This window comes from Condylostylus longicornis, unplaced genomic scaffold (assembly GCF_029603195.1).
Source record: "Condylostylus longicornis isolate FDR11 unplaced genomic scaffold, ASM2960319v2 ptg000045l, whole genome shotgun sequence".
Taxonomy (NCBI): domain Eukaryota; kingdom Metazoa; phylum Arthropoda; class Insecta; order Diptera; family Dolichopodidae; genus Condylostylus; species Condylostylus longicornis.
Genome location: NW_026578014.1, coordinates 624376 through 639342, shown reverse-complemented (window position 1 = coordinate 639342; position 14967 = coordinate 624376). Strand labels below are relative to the sequence as shown.

Below are 14967 nucleotides of genomic sequence, written 5' to 3'. Positions count from 1 at the left end.
TAATTATTTATTAAGAGTGATACTTTTTTTTAAATTTATACGTGTATACCTATATGCTTATACTAAAAATTCTACTTAATGTTGTTTATGATATATCTTTATATATAAAATAGTGTCTTATTTGATTAAATGTGTACAAATGATTTCTTTAGCACTAATTTATATTTCTCCCTATCGGCCAGACTTAATTGTGGAAGTCAAATTTCAACAAATTGCTATAATTTTCAATTTAATAACAAGATCTACATATATTGAATACTTGTATGCTATAAAATCTGTATCTTGTAAACAAAATTTGTGATTTTTAAATACCATATAACATTCATACGCATATATATATATATATATATATACATAAAAACATGTGCATTATTTATTACACAACAATGTACTTAATCTTATATCTTAATTATCTTAAATTTTGATGTTTTATGATTGATTTCATTTTAGTAACCCTTATTATATACGTATAAAACCATTATATACCCATGTATATTTATCCACCTTGATTTAATACTTTAGAATATTAATTTTCTATTAAAACTTAATATTTGATTTTATATAAAATCCACTTAAAATAAGATTTTATTATTAATATTGTATTATTAGTGTTGTTTTATTAAAAAAAAAAAAAAGAATTTTTGTAACTTATAGAACAAAAGCATATACAATATGTACATGCATACTTATTTCCTTTTTTATTAATTTATATTTTATATATTTATTTTGTAAAATTATTTAAATATATGTTTTTCAAATAATATTTAAAAAATTATAACAAAAATAAACAGATTAATTGCTTAAAAGAATAAAAAAACTTAATAAATATTTTAAAATTTAATTAGAAGAAAAATTTCAATTTAGAAATTATTGCTTGGAATAATCATCATTTAACTAAGATTTTTCTATTTATTATTATATTTTTATGAGACAATTGTGTTTTAAATGAATTTTATAAATTTGAAAAATATTATAAATGTTTTAAAATACTTATATAAAATTAAATAATACTAATATTTAATAATAATATTCATAAGAAGTTAAAATTACGAAGGACTTTGAGTAAATTTAAGTGAAATTTTCATATTAATTCAAATATATTTTGCAAATTTTATATATTTTTAATAATTACATAATATGTAAATTTTAAAACTGAAATATATTTTTAAGAATTGTTTGACTTTAATGAGAAAAATAGTAAAAATAGTGATAGGGTATCAAATAAATTTAAAGGATGTTTTAAAATTATAGTAAAAATATTTGTATATCGACTCTATGTAATTCTCATGTTTTTTAAGGCTATAATTTTTGTTGCGAACAAAATTTCCAATATTTTGTATTTGTGTAGCAAGCAAACAAAATAATAAATACTCGTATAACAAGAATAAAATATACTTCAAAGTGAAACTCATACATATATTTAAAAGTTGTAATTTTATAAGAATTTGAATTTTTATTTTAAAATTATAAAGTAAAAGTAATTTTTTGGATTTAAAAATATGGCCGAAAACGCAGAAGTAGCAGTTTCTCCAGCAGCACCAGTAGAAGCAAAAAAAGCGGCTAAGAAAGCTTCAAGTGGAGTTAAAAAGCCAAAAGCTAAACCTACTCATCCACCAACATCTCAAATGGTAGATGCTGCAATTAAAACACTAAAAGAACGTGGTGGCTCATCATTATTAGCAATAAAAAAATATTTAGCTGCAAATTATAAAGTTGATGCAGATAAATTGGCTCCATTTATAAAAAAACATTTAAAATCATCTGTTGAAAATGGAAAATATATCCAAACGAAAGGCAAAGGTGCATCTGGATCATTTAAATTATCGGCTGCAGCAACCAAACCTAAAAAGGAATCTAAACCTAAACCAAAAGTTAAGAAGGTAAAAGCAGCTGGAGAGAAAAAACCTAAAAAAGCTACTAGTGCAACAACAGCAAAAAAATCTGCTTCTGGAGATAAAAAGAAATCTGCGGCAAAAAAGGTATCTAGTGAAAAGAAAAAATCTGAAAAATCTGCTGCAAAAGCAGCCAAAAAAGCTGGAACAGTAAAAAGTAAGTCACCAAAACAAAAATCTACAAAAGCATCTAAAAGTGATGTAAAAAAACCTAAAGCTCCCAAACCAAAAAAAGCATCAGTTGGAGCAAAAAAAGCAGTTGCCAAAAAACCTGCAGGAAAAAAATAAAGTACTTTTACCATCTGAATTTAAATAATGATGTATATGAATATAAGTACATCCGTATACTGTATATAAAAAAGCCTTTATTAAGGCTAACAATATTTTAGTTAAAGAGTAAAATGAAAAAAATGCTGAATTTTTAAATTGAATTTTAAAGAAAAGTATTGAATGAGATTATTTTTGTTATAACTTTTGATTGATTTATGCATTCTATACTGAGCCTTATTCTAATTGTCGTGTCACTTACGTTTCACTCTCAATGCGTTTTATTTTCTAAAGAAATTTCAACGAGTAAAAAACTAAAAAAATTTTCAGTGTATATATTTTTAAATAATAAAAAATGTCATTTGCATTATGGTTTACGGGTTCAGCTCATTCCGGTAGTGATGAAATTTAAAAAAAACGACAATTAAGGATCAAAAGATTTTAGATTAGCGACAGGTCTAATCCATTGGATTTGCCAAATGGAGTGTAAGCCATTACAATAATTTTAATTTTTTCAAGTAAGTTAGTTGCAAACATTTTATTTTATTCAAACTATTACAATATTTACTGAATATATTCGTGGAAAAAAACGATTCTTCAATTTCCAATTTTTCAAATTTATAAATACTTTCACGCTAAAAACAAAAATTAAATTATGTATATATTTTATGACTTAATTTATGTAGATTTTTTTTATGATTTTGTTAAATTGTTGTTTTAATTTGGATTTTTGGTGTATCTTTCTTGCTTATCACTTGTTAAATACTTTTCGACAAAAAACGTCGTTTCACTACATATTTCGCAAAAGAACAACAACTGGAATAAGGCTGAAATACATTTTGCCGCTATTCCCCGACAAGTGTCACTGCGATCATCGCTTAGAATATCAAATTCAAGTCGTAACGACAACCGTCGCTCTACTTCGACAACTAGAATAAGGCTCATTATTTATAGACAAATTGGTTTAAATTTACTTTTTTTTCAAAATTTTATGGTCTTGAAAAAGACCGTTTGATTTTTAAATAAAATATTTAAATATAATAATTAAGCACGTTCACCACGAATACGACGGGCCAATTGAATATCTTTAGGCATAATTGTAACTCTTTTAGCATGAATAGCGCACAAATTTGTATCTTCAAATAAACCAACTAAATAAGCTTCACTAGCTTCTTGTAAAGCCATTACAGCGGAACTTTGGAAGCGTAAATCAGTTTTGAAATCTTGAGCAATTTCACGAACTAAACGTTGAAATGGTAATTTCCGAATTAATAATTCAGTGCTCTTTTGATAACGTCTAATTTCACGAAGAGCAACTGTACCTGGTCTGTAACGATGAGGTTTTTTTACTCCTCCAGTTGCTGGTGCACTTTTTCTTGCTGCTTTAGTTGCTAGCTGTTTACGTGGTGCTTTACCACCAGTAGATTTACGGGCTGTTTGCTTTGTACGAGCCATTTTTCAATTCAATATCTTATTCAGAATGAAACCGGAAAAATTACAATACGAATACGATTACGATGTGTACTACTTCACTTCACTAATCAAAAAGAATAATTTTATGTACCACATCGCATACAAATATTTATAGTATTCATGAGAAAAACCAATACAAATACGTTTTCTCGATTTCTTCACAAACACAAACCCAAACACAAACACAAATCCAAATACAATTTATATAAAATTTACAATAAATTCTATTATTTTTTAATGTTTAGAATAGAATTGGGATTTAAAATGTAGTAAAAAAAGTAAAATATATTAATTATTATCGAAGAAATGTATAAATTTGCATAGTGCTGAGTGCACTTTAATTAAAGGAAAAAAGGCGCGAACGCAAACCGCCTTTGCAAAAGTGTTGGGTTTGGTTAGCCAATAGACTGTAGGACTAGGAACTGATACTGAAGTCATAAAATAGTAGTTGTATTTTGGAGTTGTAGTAGTAGTAAATAATTGAAAAGAAAAATGTGTGTGTATTGAAAGAAATAATATGCATAAATATAAGAGGAAAATCGAAGAATTTAGTTCAGTAATCAACATTCAGTTGTGTTGTAAATTTATCAAATTTAATTTGTAATTTTTTTGTAACTTTTAATTGAATAATAATGACTGGTCGTGGTAAAGGTGGAAAAGGATTAGGAAAAGGTGGTGCAAAACGTCATCGTAAGGTTTTGCGTGATAATATCCAAGGTATTACAAAACCAGCTATTCGAAGATTAGCTCGTCGTGGCGGTGTGAAACGTATATCAGGATTGATATATGAAGAAACACGAGGTGTACTTAAAGTTTTCTTAGAAAATGTTATAAGAGATGCTGTTACATATACAGAACATGCTAAAAGAAAGACTGTAACTGCAATGGATGTTGTTTATGCATTGAAAAGACAAGGCCGTACTCTATATGGTTTTGGAGGTTAAATTATTTTAATATTTATATACAAAAGGCCTTTTTCAAGGCCATCAAAAAATATAAAAAGAGTATTTTAAAATGAAGCTTCTCTTCCATTAAATTCCATAATATTAATAATATAATAAATTCATTTTAAATGAATGCGAAAAATTTTTTTCGTATTAAAAAATTGAATTTTTATACTTTAATCATATTTTTAATTTTATCAAAGAATGAATAATATAGATAAAATAAAATAAAATTATTATTTAATAGATCATAAATTTTTTAAAAAAATATTTAAAATAATTTTCATTTCGAATTTTCATAGATTTCATAGATTCTTCATTACAATAATATTAAAAATAATTCGGTTCATTTTAATTAAAATGATTTTTAAATTGAAAAAATGAAATATTTATTTGTATCGAATATTGAATTGAGTTGTTATGTATGCAATATGATACTCGTAATTCGTAATTGAAAGATATTAAATTTTAAAATTTCTCTTTTAATAAATTTTTTGTCGTCTTGAAAAAGACGTTTTATTTTTTTTCTATATTAAATTTTAGTTTTAAATAGTAAAATTGTTAATTTCGTTGAGGTTATTTAGGCTTTCTTTTCAGTTTTCTTTGGTAATAATACAGCTTGAATGTTTGGTAATACACCACCTTGAGCAATTGTAACACCCGACAACAATTTGTTCAATTCCTCATCGTTTCGGATGGCTAATTGAAGATGTCTTGGAATAATTCTGGTTTTTTTATTATCTCTTGCAGCATTACCAGCCAATTCAAGAACTTCAGCAGCTAAATATTCCATTACAGCTGCTAAATAAACAGGAGCTCCAGCGCCAACACGTTCGGCATAATTACCTTTTCTTAATAAACGATGGATACGACCAACTGGAAATTGTAATCCAGCACGATTAGAACGAGATTTTGCTTTTCCTTTAACTTTTCCACCTTTACCACGTCCTGACATTTTTAATGATTTCTTTTTTTTTTATTTGATACAACTTAAAATATTTAATAATCTGTACTGTACTTGTACTGTACACAATCGTAGATTATAGCAATAAACACAGAAAATTTGAATCAGATCAATTCAAATACTAATGTTTTATATGGAAAATATCATAATATTTATGCTTTTTATTTTCATCTAAAACACGGTGCAAAAAATTTCAAACGTAAAATGTGCGTCAATATTTTTATTGGAGGGGAGAAAGCAAAATTCATAAATATTGTTGTATTCCAGAAATAGGTATCAATTGTGTATTCTACATCTACATCTACATCTAAATTCGTATTCATATTTGTATTGTATTGAATTGAAATTGAAGAAATTTTTGTAGTAAAAGCAAAAGCAGAAGGATAGTAAAAAATGCCACCAAAAACAAGCGGAAAAGCAGCAAAAAAAGCTGGCAAAGCTCAAAAAAACATTTCGAAAAGTGATAAGAAAAAGAAACGTAAACGTAAGGAAAGTTATGCTATTTACATTTACAAAGTTTTGAAGCAAGTTCATCCAGATACTGGAATTTCTTCAAAAGCTATGAGTATCATGAACAGTTTCGTAAATGATATATTTGAAAGAATCGCAGCAGAAGCTTCTCGTTTAGCACATTACAATAAACGATCAACAATAACTAGTCGTGAAATTCAAACTGCTGTTAGATTATTATTACCTGGCGAACTAGCAAAACATGCTGTAAGTGAAGGTACAAAAGCTGTTACTAAATATACAAGTTCAAAATAAATAAATTTGACCGTACGCAAATAATATTCGCTTAAAATTAAAAAAAAGTCCTTTTAAGGACTATAAAATACTATTTTAAGAGTAAAGAAAATATAAAATCAACTACATAGTTGTATATATACATAGGTATTTATTACAGATTTTTTCTCAAATAAATTTTAAATACCAAATGACATATAGATATTTTAAAATGTATGTAACCTTGTACATACATACGTTTTTTAATCTGTTTAAAATTTTTATAAATATTAAAACACACGTATACACACATGATGGAGGGTAGTATAATATGTATACCTAAATACTAATAATAGCTTGTATTTAGTACAACTATATTAAAAAAATATATATTTTAAACTTATACATATTGATGTTTTTATAAATTCATCAATAAAATTATCGTTACTTAACTTTAGTAGTTATTAATGATCTTCCAAGTCAATATCACTTAAATTAACTAATATCTTTTAATTTTCTTCTCAAATCTTTAGTTATATAATTTTATCTGACCATATTGTATTTAATCTATTTTCATGTAGTATTTCATATTTTGTAATTCATTTGTTTAGGCTTTTATGTATAATATGTATACGAGTCCATATTACGAGTATCATTATGCTTATTTTGTATTCTAGAAGTTCTGTACAAACTTATTTATTTGTACAAATGATTTTTCAAAATCATATGAGTACATTTATATTCATATTAATATTATGTATAATTATTTATTAAGAGTGATACTTTTTTTTAAATTTATACGTGTATACCTATATGCTTATACTAAAAATTCTACTTAATGTTGTTTATGATATATCTTTATATATAAAATAGTGTCTTATTTGATTAAATGTGTACAAATGATTTCTTTAGCACTAATTTATATTTCTCCCTATCGGCCAGACTTAATTGTGGAAGTCAAATTTCAACAAATTGCTATAATTTTCAATTTAATAACAAGATCTACATATATTGAATACTTGTATGCTATAAAATCTGTATCTTGTAAACAAAATTTGTGATTTTTAAATACCATATAACATTCATACGCATATATATATATATATATATATACATAAAAACATGTGCATTATTTATTACACAACAATGTACTTAATCTTATATCTTAATTATCTTAAATTTTGATGTTTTATGATTGATTTCATTTTAGTAACCCTTATTATATACGTATAAAACCATTATATACCCATGTATATTTATCCACCTTGATTTAATACTTTAGAATATTAATTTTCTATTAAAACTTAATATTTGATTTTATATAAAATCCACTTAAAATAAGATTTTATTATTAATATTGTATTATTAGTGTTGTTTTATTAAAAAAAAAAAAAAGAATTTTTGTAACTTATAGAACAAAAGCATATACAATATGTACATGCATACTTATTTCCTTTTTTATTAATTTATATTTTATATATTTATTTTGTAAAATTATTTAAATATATGTTTTTCAAATAATATTTAAAAAATTATAACAAAAATAAACAGATTAATTGCTTAAAAGAATAAAAAAACTTAATAAATATTTTAAAATTTAATTAGAAGAAAAATTTCAATTTAGAAATTATTGCTTGGAATAATCATCATTTAACTAAGATTTTTCTATTTATTATTATATTTTTATGAGACAATTGTGTTTTAAATGAATTTTATAAATTTGAAAAATATTATAAATGTTTTAAAATACTTATATAAAATTAAATAATACTAATATTTAATAATAATATTCATAAGAAGTTAAAATTACGAAGGACTTTGAGTAAATTTAAGTGAAATTTTCATATTAATTCAAATATATTTTGCAAATTTTATATATTTTTAATAATTACATAATATGTAAATTTTAAAACTGAAATATATTTTTAAGAATTGTTTGACTTTAATGAGAAAAATAGTAAAAATAGTGATAGGGTATCAAATAAATTTAAAGGATGTTTTAAAATTATAGTAAAAATATTTGTATATCGACTCTATGTAATTCTCATGTTTTTTAAGGCTATAATTTTTGTTGCGAACAAAATTTCCAATATTTTGTATTTGTGTAGCAAGCAAACAAAATAATAAATACTCGTATAACAAGAATAAAATATACTTCAAAGTGAAACTCATACATATATTTAAAAGTTGTAATTTTATAAGAATTTGAATTTTTATTTTAAAATTATAAAGTAAAAGTAATTTTTTGGATTTAAAAATATGGCCGAAAACGCAGAAGTAGCAGTTTCTCCAGCAGCACCAGTAGAAGCAAAAAAAGCGGCTAAGAAAGCTTCAAGTGGAGTTAAAAAGCCAAAAGCTAAACCTACTCATCCACCAACATCTCAAATGGTAGATGCTGCAATTAAAACACTAAAAGAACGTGGTGGCTCATCATTATTAGCAATAAAAAAATATTTAGCTGCAAATTATAAAGTTGATGCAGATAAATTGGCTCCATTTATAAAAAAACATTTAAAATCATCTGTTGAAAATGGAAAATATATCCAAACGAAAGGCAAAGGTGCATCTGGATCATTTAAATTATCGGCTGCAGCAACCAAACCTAAAAAGGAATCTAAACCTAAACCAAAAGTTAAGAAGGTAAAAGCAGCTGGAGAGAAAAAACCTAAAAAAGCTACTAGTGCAACAACAGCAAAAAAATCTGCTTCTGGAGATAAAAAGAAATCTGCGGCAAAAAAGGTATCTAGTGAAAAGAAAAAATCTGAAAAATCTGCTGCAAAAGCAGCCAAAAAAGCTGGAACAGTAAAAAGTAAGTCACCAAAACAAAAATCTACAAAAGCATCTAAAAGTGATGTAAAAAAACCTAAAGCTCCCAAACCAAAAAAAGCATCAGTTGGAGCAAAAAAAGCAGTTGCCAAAAAACCTGCAGGAAAAAAATAAAGTACTTTTACCATCTGAATTTAAATAATGATGTATATGAATGTAAGTACATCCGTATACTGTATATAAAAAAGCCTTTATTAAGGCTAACAATATTTTAGTTAAAGAGTAAAATGAAAAAAATGCTGAATTTTTAAATTGAATTTTAAAGAAAAGTATTGAATGAGATTATTTTTGTTATAACTTTTGATTGATTTATTATGCATTCTATACTGAGCCTTATTCTAATTGTCGTGTCACTTACGTTTCACTCTCAATGCGTTTTATTTTCTAAAGAAATTTCAACGAGTAAAAAACTAAAAAAATTTTCAGTGTATATATTTTTAAATAATAAAAAATGTCATTTGCATTATGGTTTACGGGTTCAGCTCATTCCGGTAGTGATGAAATTTAAAAAAAACGACAATTAAGGATCAAAAGATTTTAGATTAGCGACAGCTCTAATCCATTGGATTTGCCAAATGGAGTGTAAGCCATTACAATAATTTTAATTTTTTCAAGTAAGTTAGTTGCAAACATTTTATTTTATTCAAACTATTACAATATTTACTGAATATATTCGTGGAAAAAAACGATTCTTCAATTTCCAATTTTTCAAATTTATAAATACTTTCACGCTAAAAACAAAAATTAAATTATGTATATATTTTATGACTTAATTTATGTAGATTTTTTTTATGATTTTGTTAAATTGTTGTTTTAATTTGGATTTTTGGTGTATCTTTCTTGCTTATCACTTGTTAAATACTTTTCGACAAAAAACGTCGTTTCACTACATATTTCGCAAAAGAACAACAACTGGAATAAGGCTGAAATACATTTTGCCGCTATTCCCCGACAAGTGTCACTGCGATCATCGCTTAGAATATCAAATTCAAGTCGTAACGACAATCGTCGCTCTACTTCGACAACTAGAATAAGGCTCATTATTTATAGACAAATTGGTTTAAATTTACTTTTTTTTCAAAATTTTATGGTCTTGAAAAAGACCGTTTGATTTTTAAATAAAATATTTAAATATAATAATTAAGCACGTTCACCACGAATACGACGGGCCAATTGAATATCTTTAGGCATAATTGTAACTCTTTTAGCATGAATAGCGCACAAATTTGTATCTTCAAATAAACCAACTAAATAAGCTTCACTAGCTTCTTGTAAAGCCATTACAGCGGAACTTTGGAAGCGTAAATCAGTTTTGAAATCTTGAGCAATTTCACGAACTAAACGTTGAAATGGTAATTTCCGAATTAATAATTCAGTGCTCTTTTGATAACGTCTAATTTCACGAAGAGCAACTGTACCTGGTCTGTAACGATGAGGTTTTTTTACTCCTCCAGTTGCTGGTGCACTTTTTCTTGCTGCTTTAGTTGCTAGCTGTTTACGTGGTGCTTTACCACCAGTAGATTTACGGGCTGTTTGCTTTGTACGAGCCATTTTTCAATTCAATATCTTATTCAGAATGAAACCGGAAAAATTACAATACGAATACGATTACGATGTGTACTACTTCACTTCACTAATCAAAAAGAATAATTTTATGTACCACATCGCATACAAATATTTATAGTATTCATGAGAAAAACCAATACAAATACGTTTTCTCGATTTCTTCACAAACACAAACCCAAACACAAACACAAATCCAAATACAATTTATATAAAATTTACAATAAATTCTATTATTTTTTAATGTTTAGAATAGAATTGGGATTTAAAATGTAGTAAAAAAAGTAAAATATATTAATTATTATCGAAGAAATGTATAAATTTGCATAGTGCTGAGTGCACTTTAATTAAAGGAAAAAAGGCGCGAACGCAAACCGCCTTTGCAAAAGTGTTGGGTTTGGTTAGCCAATAGACTGTAGGACTAGGAACTGATACTGAAGTCATAAAATAGTAGTTGTATTTTGGAGTTGTAGTAGTAGTAAATAATTGAAAAGAAAAATGTGTGTGTATTGAAAGAAATAATATGCATAAATATAAGAGGAAAATCGAAGAATTTAGTTCAGTAATCAACATTCAGTTGTGTTGTAAATTTATCAAATTTAATTTGTAATTTTTTTGTAACTTTTAATTGAATAATAATGACTGGTCGTGGTAAAGGTGGAAAAGGATTAGGAAAAGGTGGTGCAAAACGTCATCGTAAGGTTTTGCGTGATAATATCCAAGGTATTACAAAACCAGCTATTCGAAGATTAGCTCGTCGTGGCGGTGTGAAACGTATATCAGGATTGATATATGAAGAAACACGAGGTGTACTTAAAGTTTTCTTAGAAAATGTTATAAGAGATGCTGTTACATATACAGAACATGCTAAAAGAAAGACTGTAACTGCAATGGATGTTGTTTATGCATTGAAAAGACAAGGCCGTACTCTATATGGTTTTGGAGGTTAAATTATTTTAATATTTATATACAAAAGGCCTTTTTCAAGGCCATCAAAAAATATAAAAAGAGTATTTTAAAATGAAGCTTCTCTTCCATTAAATTCCATAATATTAATAATATAATAAATTCATTTTAAATGAATGCGAAAAATTTTTTTCGTATTAAAAAATTGAATTTTTATACTTTAATCATATTTTTAATTTTATCAAAGAATGAATAATATAGATAAAATAAAATAAAATTATTATTTAATAGATCATAAATTTTTTAAAAAAATATTTAAAATAATTTTCATTTCGAATTTTCATAGATTTCATAGATTCTTCATTAGAATAATATTAAAAATAATTCGGTTCATTTTAATTAAAATGATTTTTAAATTGAAAAAATGAAATATTTATTTGTATCGAATATTGAATTGAGTTGTTATGTATGCAATATGATACTCGTAATTCGTAATTGAAAGATATTAAATTTTAAAATTTCTCTTTTAATAAATTTTTTGTCGTCTTGAAAAAGACGTTTTATTTTTTTTCTATATTAAATTTTAGTTTTAAATAGTAAAATTGTTAATTTCGTTGAGGTTATTTAGGCTTTCTTTTCAGTTTTCTTTGGTAATAATACAGCTTGAATGTTTGGTAATACACCACCTTGAGCAATTGTAACACCCGACAACAATTTGTTCAATTCCTCATCGTTTCGGATGGCTAATTGAAGATGTCTTGGAATAATTCTGGTTTTTTTATTATCTCTTGCAGCATTACCAGCCAATTCAAGAACTTCAGCAGCTAAATATTCCATTACAGCTGCTAAATAAACAGGAGCTCCAGCGCCAACACGTTCGGCATAATTACCTTTTCTTAATAAACGATGGATACGACCAACTGGAAATTGTAATCCAGCACGATTAGAACGAGATTTTGCTTTTCCTTTAACTTTTCCACCTTTACCACGTCCTGACATTTTTAATGATTTCTTTTTTTTTTATTTGATACAACTTAAAATATTTAATAATCTGTACTGTACTTGTACTGTACACAATCGTAGATTATAGCAATAAACACAGAAAATTTGAATCAGATCAATTCAAATACTAATGTTTTATATGGAAAATATCATAATATTTATGCTTTTTATTTTCATCTAAAACACGGTGCAAAAAATTTCAAACGTAAAATGTGCGTCAATATTTTTATTGGAGGGGAGAAAGCAAAATTCATAAATATTGTTGTATTCCAGAAATAGGTATCAATTGTGTATTCTACATCTACATCTACATCTAAATTCGTATTCATATTTGTATTGTATTGAATTGAAATTGAAGAAATTTTTGTAGTAAAAGCAAAAGCAGAAGGATAGTAAAAAATGCCACCAAAAACAAGCGGAAAAGCAGCAAAAAAAGCTGGCAAAGCTCAAAAAAACATTTCGAAAAGTGATAAGAAAAAGAAACGTAAACGTAAGGAAAGTTATGCTATTTACATTTACAAAGTTTTGAAGCAAGTTCATCCAGATACTGGAATTTCTTCAAAAGCTATGAGTATCATGAACAGTTTCGTAAATGATATATTTGAAAGAATCGCAGCAGAAGCTTCTCGTTTAGCACATTACAATAAACGATCAACAATAACTAGTCGTGAAATTCAAACTGCTGTTAGATTATTATTACCTGGCGAACTAGCAAAACATGCTGTAAGTGAAGGTACAAAAGCTGTTACTAAATATACAAGTTCAAAATAAATAAATTTGACCGTACGCAAATAATATTCGCTTAAAATTAAAAAAAAGTCCTTTTAAGGACTATAAAATACTATTTTAAGAGTAAAGAAAATATAAAATCAACTACATAGTTGTATATATACATAGGTATTTATTACAGATTTTTTCTCAAATAAATTTTAAATACCAAATGACATATAGATATTTTAAAATGTATGTAACCTTGTACATACATACGTTTTTTAATCTGTTTAAAATTTTTATAAATATTAAAACACACGTATACACACATGATGGAGGGTAGTATAATATGTATACCTAAATACTAATAATAGCTTGTATTTAGTACAACTATATTAAAAAAATATATATTTTAAACTTATACATATTGATGTTTTTATAAATTCATCAATAAAATTATCGTTACTTAACTTTAGTAGTTATTAATGATCTTCCAAGTCAATATCACTTAAATTAACTAATATCTTTTAATTTTCTTCTCAAATCTTTAGTTATATAATTTTATCTGACCATATTGTATTTAATCTATTTTCATGTAGTATTTCATATTTTGTAATTCATTTGTTTAGGCTTTTATGTATAATATGTATACGAGTCCATATTACGAGTATCATTATGCTTATTTTGTATTCTAGAAGTTCTGTACAAACTTATTTATTTGTACAAATGATTTTTCAAAATCATATGAGTACATTTATATTCATATTAATATTATGTATAATTATTTATTAAGAGTGATACTTTTTTTTAAATTTATACGTGTATACCTATATGCTTATACTAAAAATTCTACTTAATGTTGTTTATGATATATCTTTATATATAAAATAGTGTCTTATTTGATTAAATGTGTACAAATGATTTCTTTAGCACTAATTTATATTTCTCCCTATCGGCCAGACTTAATTGTGGAAGTCAAATTTCAACAAATTGCTATAATTTTCAATTTAATAACAAGATCTACATATATTGAATACTTGTATGCTATAAAATCTGTATCTTGTAAACAAAATTTGTGATTTTTAAATACCATATAACATTCATACGCATATATATATATATATATATATACATAAAAACATGTGCATTATTTATTACACAACAATGTACTTAATCTTATATCTTAATTATCTTAAATTTTGATGTTTTATGATTGATTTCATTTTAGTAACCCTTATTATATACGTATAAAACCATTATATACCCATGTATATTTATCCACCTTGATTTAATACTTTAGAATATTAATTTTCTATTAAAACTTAATATTTGATTTTATATAAAATCCACTTAAAATAAGATTTTATTATTAATATTGTATTATTAGTGTTGTTTTATTAAAAAAAAAAAAAAGAATTTTTGTAACTTATAGAACAAAAGCATATACAATATGTACATGCATACTTATTTCCTTTTTTATTAATTTATATTTTATATATTTATTTTGTAAAATTATTTAAATATATGTTTTTCAAATAATATTTAAAAAATTATAACAAAAATAAACAGATTAATTGCTTAAAAGAATAAAAAAACTTAATAAATATTTTAAAATTTAATTAGAAGAAAAATTTCAATTTAGAAATTATTGCTTGGAATAATCATCATTTAACTAAGATTTTTCTATTTATTATTA

At 25.1% G+C, this 14967-nt stretch overlaps 8 protein-coding genes and 1 pseudogene across 8 annotated transcripts; 6 read left to right on the top strand and 3 right to left on the bottom strand.

Annotated features, from left to right (window-relative positions):
- The first annotated feature begins 1350 nt into the window (after positions 1 to 1350).
- Positions 1351 to 2205, top strand: LOC129610501 (histone H1-like). The gene has a single exon (XM_055523109.1). The coding sequence runs from the start codon at positions 1500 to 1502 to the stop codon at positions 2178 to 2180; it is 681 nt and encodes a 226-aa protein (XP_055379084.1). The 5' UTR covers positions 1351 to 1499; the 3' UTR covers positions 2181 to 2205.
- Positions 2206 to 3203: 998 nt separating this feature from the next.
- Positions 3204 to 10703, bottom strand: LOC129610572 (uncharacterized; annotated as a pseudogene).
- On the top strand, positions 4207 to 4576 carry LOC129610515 (histone H4). Its single transcript, XM_055523125.1, has one exon. It carries the CDS (start codon positions 4265 to 4267, stop codon positions 4574 to 4576), a length of 312 nt encoding a protein of 103 aa, XP_055379100.1. The 5' UTR covers positions 4207 to 4264.
- Positions 5114 to 5553, bottom strand: LOC129610506 (histone H2A). Its single transcript, XM_055523115.1, has one exon. It carries the CDS (start codon positions 5529 to 5531, stop codon positions 5157 to 5159), a length of 375 nt encoding a protein of 124 aa, XP_055379090.1. The 5' UTR covers positions 5532 to 5553; the 3' UTR covers positions 5114 to 5156.
- On the top strand, positions 5854 to 6331 carry LOC129610509 (histone H2B). Its single transcript, XM_055523118.1, has one exon. The coding sequence runs from the start codon at positions 5934 to 5936 to the stop codon at positions 6303 to 6305; it is 372 nt and encodes a 123-aa protein (XP_055379093.1). The 5' UTR covers positions 5854 to 5933; the 3' UTR covers positions 6306 to 6331.
- LOC129610500 (histone H1-like) lies at positions 8374 to 9274 on the top strand. Its single transcript, XM_055523108.1, has one exon. It carries the CDS (start codon positions 8523 to 8525, stop codon positions 9201 to 9203), a length of 681 nt encoding a protein of 226 aa, XP_055379083.1. The 5' UTR covers positions 8374 to 8522; the 3' UTR covers positions 9204 to 9274.
- A 529-nt stretch (positions 10704 to 11232) lies between the features above and the next one.
- On the top strand, positions 11233 to 11602 carry LOC129610585 (histone H4). Its single transcript, XM_055523190.1, has one exon. It carries the CDS (start codon positions 11291 to 11293, stop codon positions 11600 to 11602), a length of 312 nt encoding a protein of 103 aa, XP_055379165.1. The 5' UTR covers positions 11233 to 11290.
- Positions 11603 to 12139: 537 nt separating this feature from the next.
- On the bottom strand, positions 12140 to 12579 carry LOC129610581 (histone H2A). Its single transcript, XM_055523187.1, has one exon. It carries the CDS (start codon positions 12555 to 12557, stop codon positions 12183 to 12185), a length of 375 nt encoding a protein of 124 aa, XP_055379162.1. The 5' UTR covers positions 12558 to 12579; the 3' UTR covers positions 12140 to 12182.
- A 300-nt stretch (positions 12580 to 12879) lies between these two features.
- LOC129610582 (histone H2B) lies at positions 12880 to 13357 on the top strand. Its single transcript, XM_055523188.1, has one exon. It carries the CDS (start codon positions 12960 to 12962, stop codon positions 13329 to 13331), a length of 372 nt encoding a protein of 123 aa, XP_055379163.1. The 5' UTR covers positions 12880 to 12959; the 3' UTR covers positions 13332 to 13357.
- Positions 13358 to 14967: the final 1610 nt, after the last annotated feature.